Genomic DNA, 25,199 nt, shown 5'->3' with positions numbered 1-25,199 from the left:
GACTTCACCACGTGATTGTTGGTGGGCACAACTGTCCCTGACTGAGAACCACTGGTGTAGACTGAACTCCTCAAGTGAGAATCATGGGCGGCTATCAGAAGGATCAGCAAAGATTCACAAGGGCACACAAAGGATTATTCTGGGTGGGTTTCAAAACCCAATGGCTGTAGACCTAGCTGGCCCTGAGCTCTTCTCATAGACCCAGAAGTGCCATTGTCTTTTTATTATTCTGCCCTCTTGTCTCAAATCGCCTCAAGATTAGCATCTGCAGCATCTGTGTCTGTCTGGTTCACCTTAGAGGGCCTAGAATTTAGTAGGTACCAAGAGCGACTAGTGCTTAATAGGAGTAATATATATATTTATGTAATAACTTAAATTTATATGTATTTATGTGGATATATATATACATCATGTACATGTGTGTACATGTGTATATGTATACTTATGTATGTTCTATATGCATATATACATTCTGTGTATATGTGCTATGTATGTATATACATCTGTATATACATGTATATATAGATTATGTATTGTGTTATATATGTATATGTGTAGATATATATTACATATATGTATACATATATATACACATACACACATTACACACATACATATAAAATCAAAGGAGGTGTCTGCCAAATCAAATGAAGGGTAGCAGAATATATACCCCAAAATATACCAGTTTGGCATAAGGATTATTTTGAGCTAAAGGCAATTGAGAAGAAGTGGCTACAAGAAAAGCTTACTGCCGTCCGGGTATTGCCTTAAAGCAAGACAAAACTTTACAAAGGAGCCCTTCTTCCCCTCTCTACCTCGAAGGACAGAAGTTAATCACCGGAGACATCTTTGGATCCTTATCAATGGTGAAGGCAGACTTAAATCTGCATAACCTATTTTACTCTTGTTTACCCTGCTTTTTTACCCTGGTTACCTCCCCATAACTGGCCTCCCACATACTGTTCTTTCTCTTTAGTTTAAGACAGTATTTAAACTGGAGTTCTAAGCCACCTCTGAGAGTTACTCATTTTCCCCTGGGTATCTCTCATGTATACATGAGTTATATGTGTTAACAAATTGTTGGGTTTTCTCTTGTTAATCTGTCTTTTTCTTAAAGAGCCCCAGCTAAAAACCTAACATGGGTAGAGGTAAGGTTTTGCCTCCCCTACACAGACTGTCTCTCTGTCCTCACCCTAGTCTTCTGGTCTGCCTGTGTGGACAGAAATTTTCACATAAGGCATCCTGCAAACACAGCTCAGGGCCTCACAGAAGTAAATACCCATGGCTGTAATGGGACCGAGCAGAACTTTTAGCTCCTGCTCCTGTGTCTTGGTGATCTTCATTGTGTAATCTCTGCTTTCTTTGGGAGAGCCACGTTCCTGGCCTGGCTTTGTGTCTCCCTCCTTCACCCAGAAGAACACCAGGTAGTTCTCTCCCCACTAGCCCACTGGCCCAGCAGCTTTGCAAACCTCAGAGAGCATTGAAATCCCCTGGAGGGCAGGCATGTGAAGACACAGATTGCTAGGTCCACCCCCAGAAGCTCTGACTCAGTAGGTCCTGGGTTTTCAGAATTTGCATTTCAGAATTTGCATTTCTGAAAGCTCCCAGGTGTTGCTGACACTGCTGGTCCTATAGGTCAAGCCCCAAGTTCTGAGACACCAGAGTACACACAGTTTGTTCTCCCACCCAAGTCCTGTGAATCCCTATCTCATGACATCCTCTATGTAAGAATACCCTTACCCCTGGGAGTTTGCGGATAGCGTTGGTAATGCAGCCTTGGGGACCATCTCTTTGAAACTCAAATGCACGTTAAAGTCTCAAGGATGTTCAGTCATGAAAAACAAAACACAACCTGGTTCACTTCTCTGGGCAACTTCAGAGTTTCCCAAAATATTAGCACATGCAAACCTACGTTTTCCAGAACCCTTATTAACCACCCATGGAACCAGCATCTCTTCACAATACACTTTGCAAAACAGTGCACTGGAGAAATGATGAGGGAGGGCTGAATCAGACACTCATGTGGCTTTGTATGATCCCCTGTTGTCACCGGGGAAGGCTTTAAGAATCACAGGGAGCCCAGCAGAATCCCTGTCACCTGGGAGCCGGCCGTGTGGGTGACCAGGTCTCAGCCAGAGCCCTTTCAATCCCCAGCCCCTGTTCCAGTCCAAATTGTGGCTTTTCCTCCAGACTGGAGACCCAGGAAGGTACTTACAGTCTCTTAGCTGTGCCTTTATAAATCCTCGCTTCCCAGGACCACAAACAGGCATCCTGGGCTGGTCGGGGTCGAGCCCTGCTGCCCTTTTCTGTTGCACTGCACATGACTAAGGGTTTTGTCACTCTGAATATTAAACATGAAAGAGAATTACAAATCCGCAACCCAAGGTTCAGGGCAGAGAGGAGTAACAGACATGTTTAGGGAGCCTGGGACTCAAAGAAGGTATTGGATAGGTGGCAGGTGCTGACGCGGGAGTGTGCTTGGGATGGGGAGTGGGCCATTGATTTAGACTATGAGCAGAGCCTTAGAGCTTAGATTGCCTTCTCTTTACCAGCGTTGGAAATCTTCAACTGAACCAGTCAAGGGGTGCCAAACATTCTTGTTCATTTGGGTAAATCCTTTCGGCAATTGGGTATCAACTGGAGTACAAGGACAGCAAGTCAATTCAGTTCTTCCCCTCACCCTCTTTCACTCCTTCTCCCACTTTCTCTCCTCTCCCTACCGCTCTCCCTCTCCCTCTCTCCCACTTTTCCCTCTTTTCCCCTCCCTCTCTTCTCTCCCTCTCTCTTCCTGAGCCACGTATGCTTATTAATTTTTAAAGTCAGCCACTCTAACACACCTTCTCCTATAGTTTCTGGGTCTTACTGTCAGGACCCTACACCAGAGACAAGTGGGCCAGATGGGCATACTAACCAATGAGACAAAGATGGACCTTAATCCACTCTGGAAATCAGTAAAACAGAAGCAAGGAACCATTGCTTTATTTCTAATGGGCTAAAGCTACCTGCAACCCTGAATCACTATTGCTTTCAATTAGTAAAATGTGTGAAAACCAGTGTAGCAGTCAAAGGATGATTTGGGCCCAGAACTCCCTGGGTTGCTTGCCAGCCCCAAGTTTCTCAGTATCCTTCTACCTCAGTTTTCTGATCTCTGAAATGGGGCAGACAATAGGGCTCTTTTAAGGAATAGTCAAGTTAGCATAAGTAAAATAAGCAGGATGCCATTAGCAAGTGGTGAGTGCCTGTAGGATAGGTTGTGTGTGCTCAGGGGTGGCACTTGCAGGAACCCAGAGGTTGGCCTGCCCGAGGTCTGCTTGTTTTCCCGCTTAACGACAGCTTTATTGGGACATAATACACATACTATAAAGTTTACCCTGTTAAAATATGCAATTCTGCGGTCTTTAGTACACTCACAGAGTTGTGCAACCATCCCCACTATCTAGTTCCAGAACATTTCCATCACCCCCAAAACAAACCCCACACCCATTAACAGTCACTCCCCACTCCCTACTTCTCCCAGCCAGCCCTAGGCAATCACTAATCTACTTCTAGTCTATATGGATGTACCTATTCTGGGCAGTTCTTTCCGTTTCATGGAGTCATACAACATGTGGCCTTTTGTGTCTGGGACTGCCCAAGCTTGAATCTCAGCCCCAGAGCTAAAAAACTGTGTGACCTTTATCAAGTTCTCCTGGAATTTCTCCATCTGTAAAATGGAATTAAAATCATACTAGATACACCACAGAGTCATTAAGAGGATTGAATATACTAATTAATACAACTAAAGTACTCACACAGGGCCCATCTCATAGTAAGCACTACTAAGATGTCAGCCTCCATTTCGGCCACTACTACTAATATTACTAGTCTGCTGTTCCTCTGCCCCAAAGCATGCGACTGGTGGGGGGAACCCAAAGATAAAGAGAACAAAGAACATAACTCTTGCCCTCCCCCATGCACAGCCTGGTGGGGATTACATGATTAGGAAACCAGTTTAAATGAACACAGTCTTATCATATGCACATTTAACTGATGGAAATCTAGCTCTTTCACCAAAAAGAGAAGGAAAAAGAACAATTTAAATACTGCAATTAAATGCTATAAAATTATATCTTGCATATATTCTTTATTATGCACTGTACATCACTGCATGCATTATACATTGTTACATATTGATTACAGTACAAGGCTGCATACACAGAACCAAACACACTGCAATTTAATGGGCAACTTAGAGATCTCAAGGTTAATGACGACTCTGTGTTTGCCTGAAACCTTGACTTTATAATCTAACCCTTGAGTAAAATGTGACTCTATTATGTGTCGACAACAATAATTCACAATGATTCCAGATAAATGAAATCAGCCAACAAGTAGTTGGTGGAGTTGGGCATTAGGCTGAAGAAGGTTCCAGCTGGTCAACGCCCATTTGCGAAGCACCGCTTCTGCCCTCCACAAGTTCACAGTCTCCTTTTGAAAATAAACCACATAAACATACGCATAAGAGGTTGGTGAGAGGCAGAACTGGGTTTAGGAAATAGATGGAAATAACCTCTCGCCCTACCAGCAGTCAGGACGGGAAGATCCGAGAAGGGCTGTGCTCTTCCCTGCCCCCATCCATCCCTTTGCCTGCTTTGTCATTCTCCAGAGCACACAGCACCACCTCATACACATCGTGTATCTACCCATTCATTTTTTCCTGTCTCTCCTGCAACCGCCATGGAAGCTCACTGTGGCAGGGGCTTTGTGTAAACTGTTCACTTCTGTATTCCCAGTGCCAAGAAGAGAGTGAGCACCTAGAAGGTCGTCAGTGAGATGTGTTGGTGAACGAAAGAATGAGGGTAATTATTTGGACAACCTCCACTTTTCTTCCATTTTCTGTTTCCAAAACACCCACAGTCTGTTCCTCCAATCTCAACTCGTTTATTCCTAAATTGTTCAAAAGTAGTGGGAAAGTACTCTTCAAAAATGAGGCCTTGGGCTTCCTGGTGGCGCAGTGGTTGAGAGTCCGCCTGCCGATGCAGGGGACACGGGTTCGTGCCCCGGTCTGGGGGGATCCCACATGCCGCGGAGCGGCTGGGCCCGTGAGCCATGGCCGCTGAGCCTGCGCGTCCGGAGCCTGTGCTCCACAACGGGAGAGGCCACAGCAGTGAGAGGCCCGCGTACCGAAAAAAAAAAAAAAAAAAAAAAGAGGCCCTAAGGTAGCATTCCAGGGCTTTGACATACTGGTACCATCTAGTGGGAAAGAGCATATTTGCAGGTGGGTGCTAAACTGAATTTGGAGGGTTTATAAAAAAAACCACCACAACTGTTTCCTTCATCATTAACTCTACCGAGGAAGTTTCCAGTAACACATAATGGTGGCAACTGGAATCCCTTATATACTCATGTTCTACTCAGGGAGTACACTGCCCATCCAAGCACCTGTCATGCCTCTTCATTTTTCTGCTCAGAACTTTTCTAAAACCATGGTTGCCCCCAGGGTCACAAAGGCTCAGCAGGGAATCACAGAGGAAACAATGGCACCAGAGGCCACCCTTGACCAATGGAAGGTGGGCATAGGTAGATGTATACTCCAGCCTCCTATCCTGCAGAGGGACCATTGTGAAGCGAGTTTTACACAGTTCTTCCAAGGGCCCCCAGCAGCAGTGAGCCTCTGTTGCCCATGACAATAACCAGCTCAAAGATACATTTTTTCCTTCTTTCTTGTTTTACAGTCCTCATGTCTGTGAACTGGAATCATCTCTCACATCAGCTCCCTGAATACAAGCCTGTGCCTCCATCACCGTTTGGTAGAACTCAATCCAAGATACAGGGTTTAGCACCAATATACCTTTGGGTGGTGAGAAAGCCTCAAGAATTGTAGTACAGATAATTAATATAAAAGCTAAATTATTATATCTTTTAGAGCTGGTCTAAGAATTACATTCCATACTTGACTACCAGCATCTTTACCTTGATCTAAGTTAACGTAGAATCCCAGTGATATGTGGTCCTAAAGAAGTACCACAGTTCTCATGAAGATAAGAGAACAAAGAAAAAGTTCTGGTCTCTATCCCTGGCCGCTGCCCTATTCCAATTTGACCAACTAGTGAGGTGGCTAAGGGTTTAGATGAGGGATCAGCAAACTACAGCCTAAGGGCCAAATCCAGCTCTGCCTGTTTTTGTAAATAAAGTTTTATTGGAACACAGCCCTGCCCATTTGTTTACATATTGCCTGTTGTTACTTTTATGCTACATCGATAGCACTGAGTAGCTGCAAGAGAGACCATATATTTACTCGATAGCCCTTTACAGAAAAAGATTACCTACCTGTGGTTTAAGTCATTGGTTGCCATAGTTTTGGATTCCCAAAAGCAAAATTTTAAGAAAAACAAAAAATAGAGAATGGACAAAGGTTTGCCAATAACACTTAACACTAAGGACAAAAATGCCCTCTATGTATTAACCAACTTCATTTCACAAATTATAGGACATTTTAACCCTATAAAGTAGAACGGTCATTGCATCAGAACAATGAACATTCCATCCCCAAAAAGAGTAGTGGAAAAGCTCAGAACAACTGCCTATCCCATTCAAAATTTTTTTCAGAGCACTATCATTTTCCAAAATTATCATATTTACTTATTTTTGTTGTTTACTCTCCTTCTCCCTTATGAGAACGCAAACTCCATGAGGGCAGGCAATCTTGTCTTCCTTAATCACTGCTGCTCACCCAGTGTCAAGCACACTGCTTGAGATATGGTCATTGGTGGGTAGATATTTGTTAAATGAATGACTTAATCAAATGTGGAGTGAATAGATTGGGGCACAGATACGTCCTGAGAGAGGCAGAAAGGCAAGGGCACTGTGTGGGTGGTGAGGACTGGGGCAAAGGGGGAGTGTGTGTATCTGCCAGCACAGGGGCTCTGTGAATGCTCCCTACTCTATCTCCAGGACATGAAATGGTGCCAGGCACATAACAGGCACTCCACAAATGTTCACTGAATTAGTGGCTACCCTGACTAAAGGTCCTTAAATTGAATTAAAAGGAAAAAAAGAAACCTCATCTAGTAAAACACAACTAAACTTCAGGTTAGATTCAGTCCAATTGCAACTCACTGTAGATCTGAGTATCTGGATATAGATACAGGCTGTGTATTTCTCATTTTCCTATAGACTGGGGAAAACAGTATTGTAGACAGTGGCAGTCAGGAGACACTGGCTTGGACAATGGAGTTCCTTGGCATTCCCAGGGAGGGATGCCGTCCAGCTTCAGGGCTCAGCAGCAGGCAGGAAACTGCCAGCGAATTTACCTGCACGTTGGAAGCTGCAGAGGAGCCACACCCAAGTTGGGTCCTGGCCGCTGTGTGGCTGTTCTCACTGGGATGACTGTTCTTGCTGGGGAAAGCAATGTGGTGTGGGCAGCTTGTTTGTCCCTGGTCAAACACAAGGACTCAGCGATAAAGAATACAAAATAACCCTGAGCTAACCCAGTTCTGAAGGTTGTAACCAGTAACCCAGAGAGGAGGTCCAGGTCCCACGCCTACTTTTAGAGAACAGGAGTTCAAAAATGAGGTCATTGCAGGCAGCTATTTTGACTCTAAGAGAGCCAGAGAACAAATAGTCAAGGAAGAGAATTCTTACATCATTTGAGGGGACAAAGGAGCAATTTTTTATACACCAGGGAAATATGGAGGAAAACTCACATGCTCAGAAATCAGAAATGCATGGGTTCAAACCCTGATCCCAGTTCTCAGTGGCTGTGTAGCCTTAGGCAGATGACTCATCCACTCTGAACTTCTTTTCATCATAGATAAAAATGGAGACAAGAATACTTGTCCCTCATATATACACTACCCAACGTATAAAATAGAGAGCTAGTGGGAAGCAGCTGCACAGCACAGGGAGATCAGCTCAGTGCTTTGTGACCACCTAGAGGGGAGGGAGGGAGGGAGATGCAAGAGGTAAGAGATATGGGAACATATGTATATGTATAACTGATTCACTTTGTTATAAAGCAGAAACTAACACACCATTGTAAAGCAATTATACTCCAATAAAGACGTTAAAAAAAAAAAAGAATAGTTGTCCCTAAGGGTTGCAGTTAGAATTTGAGATAATATATGCAACTGGCACTTAGCAGGAAATTATACAATAAGTTTACTACAGTAATTTTGATTTATTTTAAATAATAATCATCATCATAAGTGCTCATGGTGTTGGAAGCATACCCACGTACATACTGCCCGGATAAAGCCTCTTGGGAATAGCTGCTGGGAAGATACATCTAGAAGATACGATCCCACCAGATCAAAAAATTTTATGAAGCATAAAATCTCCAGGAGAATGATCACTGGGGACCTACCAATATGAGAATTGGCAAATCCTTCTCTGGGGAGCAAACTTTATGTTTTTAATGTCCATACAATTTTAAGGACACAAGTATTTTTCCCCTCTAAGTTAGTCAGATGCTCAAGTCCAGGGCCCCATGGTACCTTCAAGCCATAAACTGCTTTGCAGCATGGAGTATAAAAGTTGATGTAACAAGTACTCTTTAAGCTCTTAGCATTGGCAATCATGTGATGAAGCCATAAGCATACACATATTTAATACTCACCTGCTAGGCAGGTGTAGAGAGGTGTAGCCTCTCCTTTCGTTTAGACACAGGAGGAAACAGAAGAAACGGGAAAAAAGGTAACTTATCAGAGGTCACACAGCATGCAGAAGGCTGGGTCAGAATTCACATTCACTTCTCAAAGTCTCAGAAGTCTCCCTGATCCTCATAAACTAAGACACTAGCTCCTCTGGGTCCCAGGAGACCAGAGGCCCTGATACCCCTCCAGCACTTCCCCTATTGACAAGGACCAGGACTGTGCCGTACTCGTCTCCGGATCCCCAAATTAGCAGAATGCTTGGCACTTGCTAGATATCAGAAAATGTGAGAAGAAAGAAGAAAACATGGGAGCAACAGAGGGAGGGTAGGAGGAAAGATGGAAGGAAAAGAGAGAGCACAGCAGCCTCACCCCTTCAATACTATCTTAGCCCCTATTGTTTCCTATTGTAATAATTACCAAATGTGTCTATTTCAGCTATTTACTTTCTTGTTCCTTATTGGCTGCCCTCAGTAGACCACAAGACCATGAGAACAGTTTCCATGTCCATGTCCATCTTGTTTACCTATGAACTCACCAGATACTTCAGTAAATACTTAGCAAGTGGACAACTGTACATCCCTCACCTTCTGAGGATAATGTACCTGTGCTGTTTTTTTTAAGAGAGAGAAAGCAGTTGTTAAACATTTAGCAGCATACCACTGCCCGGCACCCAGCTGAAGAAGATTACTATACCTAGAAACATAAACATCACCAAGGCTATATCTAGGATGCTGAAATGAAGGTTTGTTAGCATTCGCAAAGTGATTGCTGAAAATAGTAGATCATTATTTGCTTCATGTAAGAAATATTTCTAGTGCTGCTGATTGAATGTTCAAGAAACAATTAAAGGGCTTAGCAATGTTTCTCTCAAATATCTTTTGCATGAAAAGCCTCAGAGATTGGTTAATTATAAAGGTTACACATCAGTCATGCTAGTCAAGGGCACTGCCAGGCCCCACGGTGCCCACCCCAGATGCAAGCATGGATTGGTCTGTGGACATTAGCGTAACGGGGGCCCTGGATGCCTCTCGAGAGGAGCATTGCTGCAGCCTGGCTAACACCCCCATGGGAACAGCCCTCAGGCCCTGTTTATGACGCCAAACACCTGGTTCCTTGTTTGGGCAAGTGGCGCCAGCTTTCTGCCAAGTGGAAGGGCCAGAACTCAAGCTTGCATCTTTAACACCTCCCTAGCCCTTGTCCTGCCATCTCAAACCCAGCCCTGCCAAATTCTCCCCTGAACGTCTCTTGGATGCTCTGAGTAGGGTGTGTCTATTTCTCTCATCTGCACTGTCACTCCCTAGTCTAGAGCAACAAGAGTCCCTGCTCTTCCTTTGATCTCAAGCCTAGACTGGCTTCTCCCTTCCATTCATATCCAGCTCCATCCACTAACTACACTGCAGCCAAATTACCTTTTCAAAACCGAAATCTGGCCTTGTCACAGTATACCCTCCCCGTGTTGCTTTCAATAACTGCCCATTGCGCCAGGACAAACACCAAAATCCTTGAGACGGCTGAGAAGGTGCTAGCGGCTCTGGCAACCCCGGCTGTTCCTCACACCACTCTCTGGGTCGGGTGGTGTTTCCTCCTGCACAGCTTCCCCCAGGCCGGGCCTTCTGCCTGGAATGCTCCCCGCATCACCGCACCCTAGCGTTCCCTTGTCCATAAGCCTCCCTGCTCCTCCAGACTGTGGCCCAAGCAGCAGGCTATCAGGGAAGCCTCCCAGACCCTTCATCTGGATCTGATGCCTTTCTTATATTCATTCATTCACTCATCCATTCATTCATTCATTCATTCATGTTTACTGAGGGCCTACTACATGCCAGGCTCTGTTCTAGACCCTGGGACTACAAAACTGATTCAATCAGACAACACATGCTATAACGGAGCTATATTTTAGTAGAGGAAAAAGAAAAGGCACAGACAAGCAAAACATATAGAATGATCTCACACAACTGTATTTCCTTCCATCTAGCAGTTGTCTCTGTTCTGAATTACTTATTAATTGACATTGATCTCCCCTGCCAGGGGATCTCTTGGGGTCTGAGCCCCAAGAGAACAGAGACTGAATCAGCCTTACTGGCAGCTGTACCTTGAGCACACAGTAGGTCCCACATGGATATAATAGGTATTTATTGAATGCATTTGGTCCCAAGTGAATCTCGCTGAAGTCAAGTTGCTTGGGTGCTTGGGGCATAGAAGGGACAATTCCTAATACAAAGCCCTAATGTCTCTCTGCACTTTGACAAGGCTCTCTGCAGTCTCTCTGGCTGTAATTTTGAGCCAGAGCAGGAGTCAGCAAATTTTTCTGTAAAGGCCCAAATAGTAAATATTTTAGTCTTTGTGGGCCATATGGTGTCAACTCTGTTGTTATAGCACAAGCACAGCCATAGACAATTATATAAATGAATGGGCATGGCTATGTTCCAGTAAAACTATTTATAAAAACAGGCTGCAGGCAGGAATTGGCCTACAGGCCATAGTTTGCAACCCCTGAGTTAGATGATCCCAGATGCCCCGCAGCTTACAGCAGTTGAAGGCAGGGCCTGTGTGGCGTGAGTCAGCCATGGGTTCTGCTGGCAGGGTCCAGCAACTCTCTGCGTACCCCACGTTGTTTGACAGGGAGACTATCCCAATAGCTTGAGCTTCAGGCATTTGCAGTCACCATCTCCTGCAGCTCATGGAAAAGCAGTTCCCTGCCACTCTGGAGGAAAGAGACTTTGGCCTAGAGGCCGCATAAGGCAGGCATGAGGCTGCCACATTCCTTGCAGGGTCCCCAGGCTCCTCCAGAGGCTGAGCTCACTTCCGGGCCCTGCCCAGGCCTGTGGCAGGGCTGCTCTCAGCTGAGCAGCTGCTGCCCTCCACCTCAGCCCAGCCTGCGCTCAGCGGGGAGACACAGGGGCTTTGTGCTTCTGTAGCAGATTGGGTGACACTCACTGGGGCCTTTGAAATGAGACATGACATGCTAAAACGTGCCTATTGCTAAGGCTAATTTTCAGGAATTTGACTTCTGCTGGCAACTGACAGAAGAAAAACAATCATTTTTTTTTTTGGTATATGTATGTAGTTATATTTACGCTGATCTTTGGGGTCTGTAGCTACTGAAAACAATAGTTATCTGAGGCTTACCTGCTGGTACAGGATGAGTGGACAGATTAGTCTACTATTTATGGAGCCAGAGGACATTAATTGTGGCGTTAGCACTGCGTGTAGACTGTGGTGGATGTTAACTGCTAAAAACAGTTACAAAAACATCACACAAACTGCAGTTGGCACTAGAGATGACAATGTCCTGTGTATAAAAGCACTCTAGACAATAAAGCCACGAAGCTAACATTACCCTGAAGTTATAAATGCTCTGAGTGTTAGCTCAGTTCTCCCAGAGTCCCCTGCAGGACTAAGGACGGTAAGGGGTGTGACGCTCTGATGATACGCATACTGTGGGTGAGTAACACTGTTGGAATGGCAATGCCCAGGGTGTCACTGTGCTCCAAGGGCAGGGATGCCCTTGCGGTAATACTTCGTACAGTGCACTAGGGCCTACATATTATCCAGTGGTCCCCGAGCCCCTTGGCTGCTGATGCGTAACAATGTTTAAGGTGTACCGACACTCTGGTACCAGCACTCAGACTGACTCAAAACTGCAGTGTGTCACTTCTCTGCATGTAACTATTCCACATGAAACAATGACCTGGGGTGTTGTGTTGCTCTGGGTAGCCCTAGTCACCTAATGGCATTGATAGTAATAATGTTCTCAGGGAGGAGGTGCAGTCCCCTTGGTCATGTTCTTCCAAAGTTCACATCCATGTTGTTCAATCAGAGCAATCAAAAAGGGGCTAGTCCCTTCCTTTTCAAATAGCCTATCACTGAAAAACTGACTACATCAATTTGATCAAGGCTCAAAATTTGCAAAACCAGAAGTTCCCAATGGAAATGCCTACAAGGGCAAGTAGGTAAAATAAATGAGTACAATGGGCTGGGTGGACAGTAGGGAGTGGAGGGGATTGTGGCAAACTACAGAGGCATGTCCTACAGGGGGCTGTAGTGTCTCAGCTCCGGGGAAGAGTGGCCTTGTAGGAATGTGACTCTAGGGCTGCCTGACCTTCTGACATATTAAGAAATGCAAGAAACCTGTTTTGTTTTGTTTTTTAATGTACAATATCCTACTTTTCAAAACATTTGGGCCAAACAAGAGACATCCATGAGCTACATTTGGCCTGTGGCTTCTACTTTGCAACTTCTCCCTGGAATCTAGAGTTGCAGAATTGGGATGAATGGGCTTCAGCACCACCAAGTAGATATCTCGAGGTTCAACCTGCTATGCCAAAGGGTGACCCATTCATCTCCATGAGCCTTGGCTCAGACTGCATTTCACGTTTGAAATGTCATTTCTTCTCCTCCCTAGCCTACCCTTAGAAGCTTCTCTCAGGAGAGAAAGAAATCACTTTCCACCCTAACTCTAGAATAAAGCCACTACTTCATATCTGGTGAAGGTGCAGGGGGTCCTATAGTCCAGCCAGTCATCATTTGTACAGTCTGCTCAGATAGAGGGAGCCAGGCCTGGGGTCCCCAGGTGGCTGCAGAGGAGATAAGCTGCAGGGAATTGTATTGGCAGCATCCTTCAGGAGGGTCAGATTCTCCCAGGCGTGTGGGTACCTTGCCCACAGCTAAGTGGAAACGATGCCAAAACCAGTGGTCACTCGATTGATTCTGTCCAACTGATTATTGTAATTGGATGACAGACTGATATTTCCCTCTCCTTTTCAACTGGTGTTGCAGGGTGACTGCATCTGGCTAATGATTCGCTTTTCTGGGTAGTGACCTAATGAGGAAGATTATCTCCTTTCACAGGCAGAACTGTGCCTGCCGTTTGGCTGCCTAAAGAGTAAAACCAGGTCCAACCGAAGTCAAATGCCAGGAAAGAACTTCCTCACATATCATACTGCATCGTCTACCTTTGAAATGTTCCCTGCTCTAATACTCAAAGAGGATACATAGTTGAAGAATAAAATAGAACAGAAGCGACTACAATAGGGAAAAAAAGAAGGAAAGATACTCAGTGCAAAATGACAGGACTTCTCTTTAGGGGAGCTTGTAGAAAATAACTGAAAATAAGGAGAATAGTTTGGTTTTGATGGAGCTTCTACACTGAAGTTCTTTAAAATATGAGCTGTAGATTTAGAATTTTGTAATGCTGTGGATGGAGCCCTCTTCTGGAGAAAATTTTCAACAGGTATTAAAACAAGATCAAAACACACAGAGATGAACACACACTCACACACACACACACAAATATGTAATACTGTTGGCTACTGTCATTCAGATGTGAATTGAATCCATAGTTTGGCCTTTTCCTTAGCTTCCACCAGATAGAAATTAACTGGACTCCCCCAAGCAACTATCCTTTTGGAAGGAGGTAAAGAAAGAAAGATATTCTCAAGAACCCAGCTGTACTTTTACCTCAGCAGTGAACTTCAGATTGAGACTCAACATAAACATCCAAATGCTGGTACTTTTAGATAATGCTGTTATTGGGTACATTGGTTTGTTGGGCAATGGCACTGTAACACATAGAGGATATTTCTAGAAAAAAGTAGATTGTATTTAATGGAAAGCCCAAGGGCTAAAGATAGAAAAGATGGGACAGAGGCAGAGCAGGAGATATTAGCTAAGATGACTGTTGGGGCTTTTAATATAGACTGTGGTATTACATAAATTCCAGTTCACATATTCAGCCTTACAGTTTATTAAATCTCTTTGGGGACTTGCTAAAAAAGTTGTTCAGACATATGAACTCTACCACTTTGCAATTCCTTTCACCACTTATATCTCTGTTTCCCCAGTGCTTTTGAAATCTTATAGGCTGTCACATGTTGAACACATCTCAGAGCAAGAGATGCCCTCTGCAACTCTCAGTCTTTCCTCCCCATCAAAAATGTTCTGCAAATAAACACTGCCCTTAAAATACAATATATGAAGTTGCAGGGGCACTAGAAGACACTGATTCTCATTTAAAATCCTGAAAATCAAGATTCTGACTCCAATAAAAACCTCCCCATTTTAAATCAACATCTCAGAATTCCGTGGAAACATTTTTAGTCACTCCCAAGTGACTGCTCTCCAAACCTGAACCACTCCCTAAAATCCTAATTCTTGGGGGATTACTCATTCGTTATTAGAACTTTTGCCTAGATGATTCCCCCACCCCCAACCCTAATTGGGTTGGGGGTGGGGGAATCATATTTACAGTGGAATTTCTAGCTCATGTCCTCTCTTGATTTGTTTCACATTCATTATTTATCATAGCCAAATTCCAGAGGCCACTTCTGGTAAGGTCTTACCCAAAATGCCTCAGGGGAGAAGAGAGGTGACTGCTCAGCTTTGCCAGCTTCCAGCCATTGTTGCTTAGAATTCCTCTTCCCCCTTCCAAAATGCCTAAAACAGCAACCTAGCCAATAAACTTACAGAGATTGATGGCTTCCAAAGCCAGACCCAGAGTATTACAACTGTGGTAGAAAAACACACACATATTTGCCTGAACACCACTAAGGCCGAGTGACTAATTTGCTTTATTACATTGTTTTTCCCCTTTCCTCTGTGTTCTCTCTGCCTCAGGAAAGTTTTGTTTTTGCCTGTTGACTCAAAGGCTCCAAGACTCTCCCCACCTTTTGCTACGGCACACAGAGCTCTGCACTTGAACCTCTTGCCAGTTAACTGATCTGCACCAAAACGATTTCCCTGCAAGGTGCTATTGCTACCAGGATATCAATTGCTGTCCTAATGTGGACATTTGCTCTGATTATGAATTACAATCTAAGAGAGAAATAAGCCTCTTAGGGTGGGCAATTAAATTCTTCGTAAAACCTCTGCTCCCCCATCCTAAAGAAACTGAGTGAGCTGACAGCCTTCAGAAGCCACTTGTGTCATTCAGGCCCTGGGAGAGGAGACACACCAACTGCTTTGCAAAAGGCATTATGTAAGCCCCTAGTGCATAGGAATTGCTGGGTGCTGTCATGTGGTCTGATTTGCTCGAAGGAAGAAAAAACTTCAGCCAAACCCTGGAATACACACTGAGGTCAAAACATGCCCACGGAGAAAAGGACTGTAAAGTCCTGGGTAAGGCCGTGGTAAGTGCTCCCAGACACCTCAAGCTCCCACAGCACTAGGCCTTGTGCTAAATGCATTACCTAGGACATGCTGTTGAATCCAATCCAATCTGCCTAGCAATCCTAGGAAGGTGATAAAATTACTTCACCACAGAGAATCTGGAAGCTCAGAGAGGTTAAGCAAGTTGCCCAGGTGGTACCACTAGCATATGGCAGAGAGGATCTGTCTGAATCAGAGGCATGCTCTGAACCACCCTGCTAAATTTGGATAGCTATATATCTATATATAGATATATATACACATACACACACACACTACCTCAGGGATAGAGTTCACGAAGTCTAGAAAAGTGGCTCACAGACAGGCATAGATTTTGTGGCAGAACTTAAAGCTACAGGGACCCCAAGAGAATCAGCCCAAAGCCCTCGTAGAAGAAGAGTATGACTGGGCAGTGATGAATGGGGGCTGTGTATCCAGGGAAGAAAGAAGGCATGAGTTGGGAGGGGCCTCAGCAGCCAGGCACCCTACTCTGCCCCCAAGCACTATCATCCACCCTCACACCCAACTTTGAGTCATTACCATGGTTACTGCTTCCTGGGACACTGACCCATTTCCAAAGTCTAACCCCAACATTGATGCATCAGTGGTCTCCCCTTAGAAGGCTGCATTGCATCTCTGCATCCCAGCCAGCCCCTGCCTGGGACTCTAGCTGCCTCACCCTCCCTCTCACCCCACTCACACACTCACACATGTGCCTCTTCCCCTGGCATCCAGGAGTCCTGGCCAGGAACTCAACACTCATTTCCAGCACCCCAAGGCACTCCCTGTCTCCTTCCGTCCTCTCTGCCTGGCCCTGCCTTGATCTCACCCACCCACTTGTAGCCTGCTAGCTCATGCCAAGTCCCATAGGCTGCCAGGAAGGCCAGGGGGGACTGCATAACAGTGCTCTCAGAAAACAGGCCCCCAAGCAGGGCTGAGCCTGCCTCCAGCCAGCACCTCCAGTCTGGCCTCCTGAGAGTACTGCTTTCCTGCCCACAAACTTCCTGAGATCTCCGAGATGCAGAGATGGTTGCTTAAGGACCACGTCTCCACGCCCCCTCTCCCGGGTCGCCGGCCCTTCCCTCTTGCCTCAGCGCTCCGAGGGTTAACAGGCAGCTGCAGCCTGGTGGCTTGAACTTTTCTCCGCGCCCTGCGCCCGCCCGGGAACACAGCAGAAGCGGCATTAAGGGCTCAGGGCCGGAGCTCCAGTGGGCCAGACAAAGGGGGCGCGGGGTGGGGGCGCGGGGGTGGGCCTGGGGCCTGGGCGAGGGGACGCGCTCAGGCCCTTCCGGGCCCGAGGTCAGGGAGGGAAGGGACCCCGAGGCGGGCGCGGCTGGCGCCTTTGAGCGACAGCGGCAGCCGGGCTGCGGCGTTCGGCTGGCCCGAGGCGCCTTCTAGCGCGCCGCCGGGCTGGGCGAGGGAGCCCGGGCGCCCCGGGAAGTCGGCGATGCCAGGCCGGCCTCTCCAGCCCGGCGGCCCGCAATCCGGACCCGAGCTGCGCTTCCCCGATCGGCGCTGGGTTGGGGGAAACCACGACTCCTTGGAGTCGCTTCCAGCTGAGTCTCCGATGCGTGAGCCTCCGGAGGAGGCGAATCAAAGTTACCCCACTTGATGTAGGCGAGAATGTCGCCCCTGCTTGCAAAAAAAAAAAAAAAAGACTCGGAGCTCTCTCCACATCTCCCGAACATATACACACACAACCCGGAGTGGGAAACCAGGTCCACCCCCTCGCCCCCCAGGATCTCAGGGGCTGGGAATGACCTCCCTTCCGAGCCCCGAGCTGTCTTCGCCGCCGCGCCCGGAGTCCCCCGACCCCCCGAAAACCCCCTCGCCCAGCCCGCGCCAGGCAATCGGAAGGCAGAAACGGGGCGCGGGGTGCGCCCAGCAGCCTCTCTTCCCTACCTGGGACAGGAGAACGCACAGGACGAGCGGAGTTGTCGGCTGCATTTTGCCCAACTAGAAGCGCCTGGCGGCGTTTTCATTCATGCACGCGGCTGCACTGAGCATATTTTCCGTGGGAGCCAGGCTTTGAGGAGAGGCTCTGCCTCGCCAGCCAGCCAACTTCCCAAATAGATCAGCGGCAGCATCACGAAAGCATTGGGTAGAGGCTGATGACCAGGACCAATGGCTTTACAAGACGGATTCCTTCATAAAGCTCCCTCGTTTTTGCATGGCAGATACGGGGCGAGCACCTCGCGCAGAGCGAGCCCCTCGGAGGAGGCGGCCCGTTCGCTTTTTTGGGCTGTTGGGGCCCAGCCCCACAAATCACGCTGGGCAATGCCAGCTGATGCCACTTTTCCAAAGAATGGAATTCCACCGGGTACTGGCGGCCACTTCCAGCCCAGTGCAAAAGATTCTCTTTATTAAAATGTTAATAAGATCCACTTTATTTCCAATAAATCAAATAAAATGACCCCAGCAGTTCCAGCCCTTTCTACGCCAGGAAAGACTTGGCGGTGGATTTTTTTGTTTTCTTTTCCTTTCTTCTTTTCTTTTTTCAGTGTGGCCCAAGTCATGATGGTGTTTGGTGTTTCCCTGCCATCTCACAAATCACAAAGATGACAGATCAATTCTAGCAGAAAAAAATCCATCAAGGGCCAATAGATTTTATTAACTGCTCAGGTGAGAGTCTGACTGGCCGCCTACTCCAGAAATGTGCATCTGGCACCAAAGTTGAGGCCATGATTTGAGGAAACTTTTTTTTTCTCTCTCTGGATGTGTTCTTTTAGAAGCTTCTAGCTAGCTCCAGGGATTGGGAACAGTAGTAACCACTGTTCAAGGGATTTTATAAGTGGGGTGCTATGGGAATGAGGGTAAGAGGGCTATCTAGGTCTAACTTTCCCAGTAGGAGTTTAAGAATATGCAGTAAAGACCTTACTTTCTCATTTCCATGAAGCCTCTTTCTAAAAACATTTAAGGTGTTTTATAATAAAGGACATTTTTTCAATAGAATTTATGCAAGAAAAATAAAAAAATCTGGGACAGGAGGAAAAATTCAGAAAACTGAAATACTAAACCCAAACGCTAACGTATTTCCTCTGATTTGGATCTGAGCTTCCTGGTGGCCAAAGCAATGAGAGAAACATTTAAATTACATAGTTCTTGTAGATACAAGTATACAAATATCTTCTGACATAATTTCCCCAGCAGTAAATACTGGACTAAATGTATGATGTGACATCTAATATAGCAGGACACTGTGCAATGGACCATGCCGAGATCCAGTGGGTTGGGCTGTATTCCCAGCATCTGGCACAGGGCCTGAAACATGGAGACAATCATTAGTGTGTGTTAAACAGATGTCTAGACTTAATCAAGAAGTAGCAGACGTTGGGGTGGGGCAAAAAATCCGGAGCCACATTGCCTAAGCTTAACCCCCAGCTCTGCTACTGACTATTAAGTTTCTCACTCCCTGTGCCTCTGTTTGATCACTGGTTAAATGAAAATACAAATTGTACTGAACTCACAAGTTTGTGGTGAGGATTAAGTGACAGAATAACCACTCATTAAATGTAAACTAATGCACTTTTTAAAATTGCTTCGTTGTCAGCAGTTCGGTCATTGCATCTGATGAAGATGCAGTGCCATCTGACCACCTGGCTGCATTAGCCAGCACTAGCCCAACAGATGGCAATGTTGGCCAAACAGCCCCCAGAAGAGCCCAGGGAAGGTGGATGCTGCTGCTTCTTCCAGTCTCTTCAGCTTTCCACTGTTCTCTTGCCTAGGTGGGCATCCACCTCTGAGTCTCTGAGAAGTGCAGGCAGCGTTTGACAGATGATATGATTGTCCCAGCTTGGAACCCATGTGTGTGGAGATCCATACCCACATTACCCACCATTAAGAGTAAAACAAGGTACTTTGAAGTCAAAGAGACTTCAGATCAAGGCATCCTGAAATACCCTAATTTTTCTCCATTCCAGGGTAGCAGCCATCTTGTCAATCAGAGGTCAGCTGAGCTAAGCCCATGGATTTAGCAGACGTGGAGACAGAGAGAGAGCAGAGGACATCTTGGGAGATGATCAGCCACGATAAGGGGTGAAGAAGGCAGTAAGATGATGTTCCAGCCACTTTCCCACGAGCAGCCGCCTGGGCAGAGAAGCACTCTCAAGGGTAGGGTGTGTCCAAGGCCGCCTTGGTGCCGCAGGCGCAAGGCAGAATTACTGATTTCATGGTGCAGGCAGCTCTTTCTGTGGTCTTCCCAGCCCATCTCTCTTACTGCCACTCACCAAACAGGTCCAGTTTTCCCCATGTTTTGCAGGTTGCACCTGCTGGTCCCCTTGTGCTTACCGTGGGGCCATGTGACTAGTTCTAGCAAATGAGCTGGGAGCAGAAGTGACAGGTGGAGCACTTAATCACCAATGTGAGACAGACTGGTTTCCCTGGAGTAGGTGCTGTGATGGAAATTTGTGCAGGGGGCTTGCTGGGGAGTGTTCTCACCACAGCCGCTGCAAGAGGGAGGAAAACAAGACTGCAGAGGGTGAGGCGGAGGACTTTGCAGTTGCAGCAGAGGCCTCAGCCAATCCCAGGGGAGCTCCGAGGCTAGAGTGGCCCTTTAGAGATGAGCCTAACAGAGGCAGGGGGCTGTGCCTTAGTGCCCCCAGTGGGACAGCTGTTGGCTGTTCCCAAGGGCAATATTCCAGTCTGACCTCAGCTTTGTCAGCTCTATAGAAAACTAAGGTGTGACCCATAACAGGTAACCGGAGGCTGTGATTCCCAGGCTGGAGATGACCTTGTGCATCTGATGGTACCAGTGAAGATGGATGTAGATTTGCCTGGCTGAAGTCCTGCTCACTCTGTCTCCAGCCAGGACCTGCACAGGCATTTACCGAAGGCCTTGGCTTTTGTCCTGAACTGCTCTACTGGCAGGCAGAGTGGCTCCAGGCAACCTCACCTGATTTTAGGTGAGTGTACCCAAAGGGCCAGTCTCCATTCCTTCCTACCTCAGCCCCCACAGGTTGAATTTTAGGGGCTGGGGGGAGTTAATTTCAAGAGTCTTCTTAGGCCCTGAGGCTCACCTCTAGAAACCCGTGGAAGCTAGGAAGTCAAAAAGATTGGTCCACAAAATGGGACCTGGATTGGGATCTCTGGACTTTACTTATATTGGGTAAGTTGCTTTTACTCCCCAAACCTCAGTTTCTTCAACAGTAAGATGGGAATAATAACATAACACTCCAAGGATTGTTGTAAAAATTGATGTCACTTTTCCCCTCTATCCCCTACTCCCCTCTACTCTCAGAGAATGTGCCTCTTGCCAAAAACATATCAGGTTTTGCTCAACAAAGACAGGAGAAAAATCATTTCACTCCAATGATAAGAGGCTCCTGAAGAAGAAATCCATTTCTGTTTGTTTGTTTTTCCTTGTTTTCCCTTCAGCTCCCTAATGAGGGTCTTTTGGCTGATGTATTGATTGATGGTGGTAAGTAAATACTGAAGCTGAAAACCAACCCCTACCTACCCTGACTCTATCGCCTCCCACCCCAGCCCACACCAACCTCTGACTGCTTTTGCAGCTTGCAGCTGTGGGCTCCCCAGAAGCTGTGTCTGCATTCAGACACATTCCAGGTTCACACTCCTTTTCTGGGCACATCACTCTGGCTTTGGAGCTGATGGAATCATCCAACAGTCAGCAGCTGTCTCCTGAGGTGCCAGGGATTGAGACTGTTTCGTCTCATTGACTGACATGATGAAGAACTCATTTCTGAGTGTGTGGAGGTGGCCATGTGGGTGAGTGCAGCGCTTGTGTGTTATGTGTACAAGTGCATGGGCGTGTGTATATGAAAAGGAGGCAACAGGTGTATCATCCAGCAGAGAGAATTTGTTCAAATTTTGGTACCTCTGAATGTGCTGCTGTGATGAGGCATTTGAATAGACAGTAATAAACCAAATAGATGCCATCATGAGAGGTAACACTTATCAGGTACGCCAGGAGCCCTTGGTAACTGGGATATACTGGGACAATGGGGAGGGAAGCCCATCCTATACAGCCTTGTAACAGGCTGAAGCTGAAGTTATACCTCTCCCAGCGGGATAGCCTGCTAAAAATACCCAGGATGATGACAATACACCATCTCACAGCACCTGGCCACCAAAAAGGATCCCTGATTGCTCTTGAGCCATGGACCTGCTTTATCTTCTTCAAAGCCCTTTATGTTACTTGACCTTATACTATAAGTGGTCACTTGCATTACTGTCTCAATTATTCACTCCAACTTATACCTATATCCTTTACACCTTGACTTTGGGTTTGGCCACACAAACCCAGTTATAAGCCAAGGCCCCAAGAGGCCCTGTGCATTTCAACTGGCTCTTGCTAGGGCCTCTGCCAATGAATGCCTTCAAAGGCACATTCATAGACTGGCTCACTGGTCAGAGGAGGAGACATGAGCACCCCCACGGACCCAGAGATGCCTGAGCAAGCCTAGCAGAGCGCCACCAAGATCAGCGGGCCCACAGTTATATGAACTAAAAATAAATAATTGCTCTAAATTGGGGGATGGTTTGTTATACAGCAATAGCTAACCAATAATTACATTGGCTTGTTTGTTGTCTGTCTATTCCTCTGGAATCTAAGTCCCACATCTGTCTTTTGCTGCTGTGTGCTCAGCTTCTAGAACAGAGTCTGGCACATAGTAGGTGCTCAAATGATTTTTGTTGAGAAGATGCATTAAATGGCTTCTGTACTGAAAATAGTGATGCTGATATGAAACCCCCCCTACATGTACTGCCCTATCAGAAATACTTTCTGATGGTGACAGTTCAGTCCTCCCATGTGGAAAGCATCCTATGACCTTGACAGTCTCCACTGCCATGTGGCCATCTAATTCGGCCTATGACAAGGCAAGTTCTTCTTATGATAGTCTAGACCAGTATTAGACAAAATAAGGAACATTCCACAGAGACTAGTGTGAACAGGTAGGTGCTTGGGGATCTTTGGTGAAGGACACTTGGGGTGAGACATCCTTCTGAATTTCCTCAATGTATGAAGAGCCCAGACATCTAAAAATTGGACAGATAATACTGCTTTGGCTTTTGAGGTACTGCACTAATATAGTGTCCTCTGAATACATTTTAATACAATCATGACTTCCACTCTAGCACAGAAAGAAAACAGGGAGTGACTTTTAGACCATCTCAATTCAACTGGCCTAACTGTCTTTAGGACTCCAGTCCCCCCTTGGTAGCAAAATTGGGAATTCAGACACGAATTTTATCCTGTGAACTAGAAGCTGTTAAAACCCCCCTCTAGGTGTCTCCCTTAACCAAAATTAGTGAGTGGGGTTATTTCTACACGGAGAATCATCTCAGCATCAATATGGTAAAGCAGTGGTTTTCAAAGTGTGGCCCCTAGACTGGCAGCATCGTCACCACCTGGAAACTTGTTAGAAATGAAAATTCTCAGGCATCACCCCAGACCTACTGATTCAAAAACTTGGGGTTAGAGTCCAGAAATCTCTGTTTTACAAGCTTTTCATAGGCATAGCTTGAGAACCACTCCTCTAAAGAATTCTCCGGCACTCACTTACATAGATTCATTCGTTCATTCAAGAAATATCATAAAGCGCCTACTGCATGAAAAAGCATGGTTTGCGTGCTTCAGAAAATATGACTCCTAGAGAGAAAGATATCATTCTATTACAACGTGCTGCAGGAGGTGCTGAGAGAGCCAAAGTAGCCAGAGCTATATGGGGGGCTCAGGATATCTTTGAGAAGAGGCAAGGGCTCCACTGTCGTTCGTTTCCACTGTTTGTCAAAACCATTATAGATCTCTACTTGACAGAAGTTGTATTTTTTGCATCTGTTGATGAGCAACTAAATAATAGCAAAAGGCAGCTCAAATTCAACACCTCCCTCTAACTTAATTTGCAGTTGATTCTTCACAATCTCATCTAGGTAAAATTGCAAATGGCAGTGTCAGTGTGGGGTGTGGGGCGGGGCAGGGTGAGCATTATTTAGAGTTGACAGGTAATGCTTAGTGTGCATTCAGTAAGATGCCTTCCAATGATGCCACGGCCCCCACATCCCCACCCACCACCTGTCTGTGGTCTCAAGCAGGGAACTGCTGAGCCAGAGCAAAGGGAAATAAGGAAGAGGGGACGCTTGGGGGAGGGGCTAATGACCAGAGGGATGGCAGAAGACAAGTGTGGGCAGTTTGAGGGTCCAGATTAGGATCAGTTTAAATGTCAACATCTGGAGGTTGCGCTTTATCCTACTGGCAAAGGGGAATCATCCAAACTGCTTAAAGGGAAGATTCAGTATCTCATTTACATTTTAGGAAGTTCACTTTGGCCACACTGGAGGATGGACTGCATCAAGGCCATAACTAAGGAAGAGAGACTTCTTAGAAAACTATTGTACATACCATATAAAAGATAAGAGCCAGAACTCTTTCTCTTAGTTTTCTAACCAGTGAGTGGTATAGGAATATTACATGGCAATCTTTTCTGCTGCCTAGCAGTGTCTGGCACATAAAAGAAACTTATACAATAATAGATGAATGAAACATACTCATTAAATTACAGGAGATTCCTTTGAGCTCCAATTCTTCACACTTCCCTGCATCTAATCCATGCCTCATTAATGGTGGAGTGAAGTTCCTCATCTTTGACTTTGAGCTTGACCATATGGCTTGCTTTGGCTAACAGAATGAGGTGATGGTGGCAGTGTGCAGTTCTGAGCCTAGGTCTTAAGAGCTCTCCTGTGTTTCTGTTTGCTCTCTTACACCTCTGCCATTTGCATGAAAAGAACATTCCCTGGCTATCCCACTGATCCAAGGAGGATGAGAAACAGGTGAAGTTGAGCCACCTCTACCCATCCACAGATCTGTAGTGAGAACTAGAGTCTAGCTTAGATTAGCCAAACCCCAACCAACCTACGGATCCAAAGGAATCAATATTTGCTATTGCATGCCACAGTATGTGGTTGTTTGTTATCCAGCAACAGCTGACTGATACATAAATGAACCCTCTTCTTGGGACTATGTACAGCTCAGGAAATGGGATAAAGGGTGAATACTTTAATAGAGCATAGACATTTACATGGTATGACCAATGTTTAATGCTTACCACAAATCCAAGCCCTTAATAATTTCTCGACTTATCAAATAGTCCTCTCCTTCCACTCACCTAATCCAAGTCAGCTGTCTCCTTGCAAAACACTAGGTTCTTGTCTGAATATTTACTGCAAAGCTACTGAATCTGTCTCTGGTTATTTTTCTTATGCCAGCATAATTGTGAGGCCATCACTTAACAGTTACTTGGGAAAATTTATTTACAATGCAAGGCAGATCCCTGAATGTTTGTAGTGGATACATTTATTTACAATGTAATCCACATCTGCCAATGCCTCTAGTAGATAAAATTGTGCTGCTCCTATAAAAAGCAACACACCTGGTTAATAGTTTCTGTGGCCTTTTATGAAGAGACC

General features: G+C 46.0%; 1 protein-coding gene across 2 annotated transcripts in view; it reads right to left on the bottom strand.

Moving 5' to 3' along the window:
* CDH13 (cadherin 13) overlaps window positions 1-17,993 on the bottom strand; it is a 1,008,956-nt gene extending 990,963 nt beyond the window's left edge. Inside the window, exon 1 of one of the 2 annotated variants that reach the window (XM_059045502.2) lies at window positions 17,679-17,993. In XM_059045502.2, coding sequence (XP_058901485.1) covers window positions 17,679-17,723 — 45 coding nt within the window. In that variant the 5' untranslated portion in view covers window positions 17,724-17,993. The remainder of the gene's footprint in view (window positions 1-17,678) is intronic. The other variant, XM_067020415.1, reaches the window with a different exon arrangement.
* Between the last annotated feature and the right edge of the window lie 7,206 nt (window positions 17,994-25,199).

Source organism: Kogia breviceps, chromosome 18, assembly GCF_026419965.1.
Source record: "Kogia breviceps isolate mKogBre1 chromosome 18, mKogBre1 haplotype 1, whole genome shotgun sequence".
Classification (NCBI taxonomy): domain Eukaryota; kingdom Metazoa; phylum Chordata; class Mammalia; order Artiodactyla; family Physeteridae; genus Kogia; species Kogia breviceps.
The sequence above is the reverse complement of the archived record's forward strand: the minus strand, read 5'-3'. Positions and strand labels throughout refer to the sequence as shown.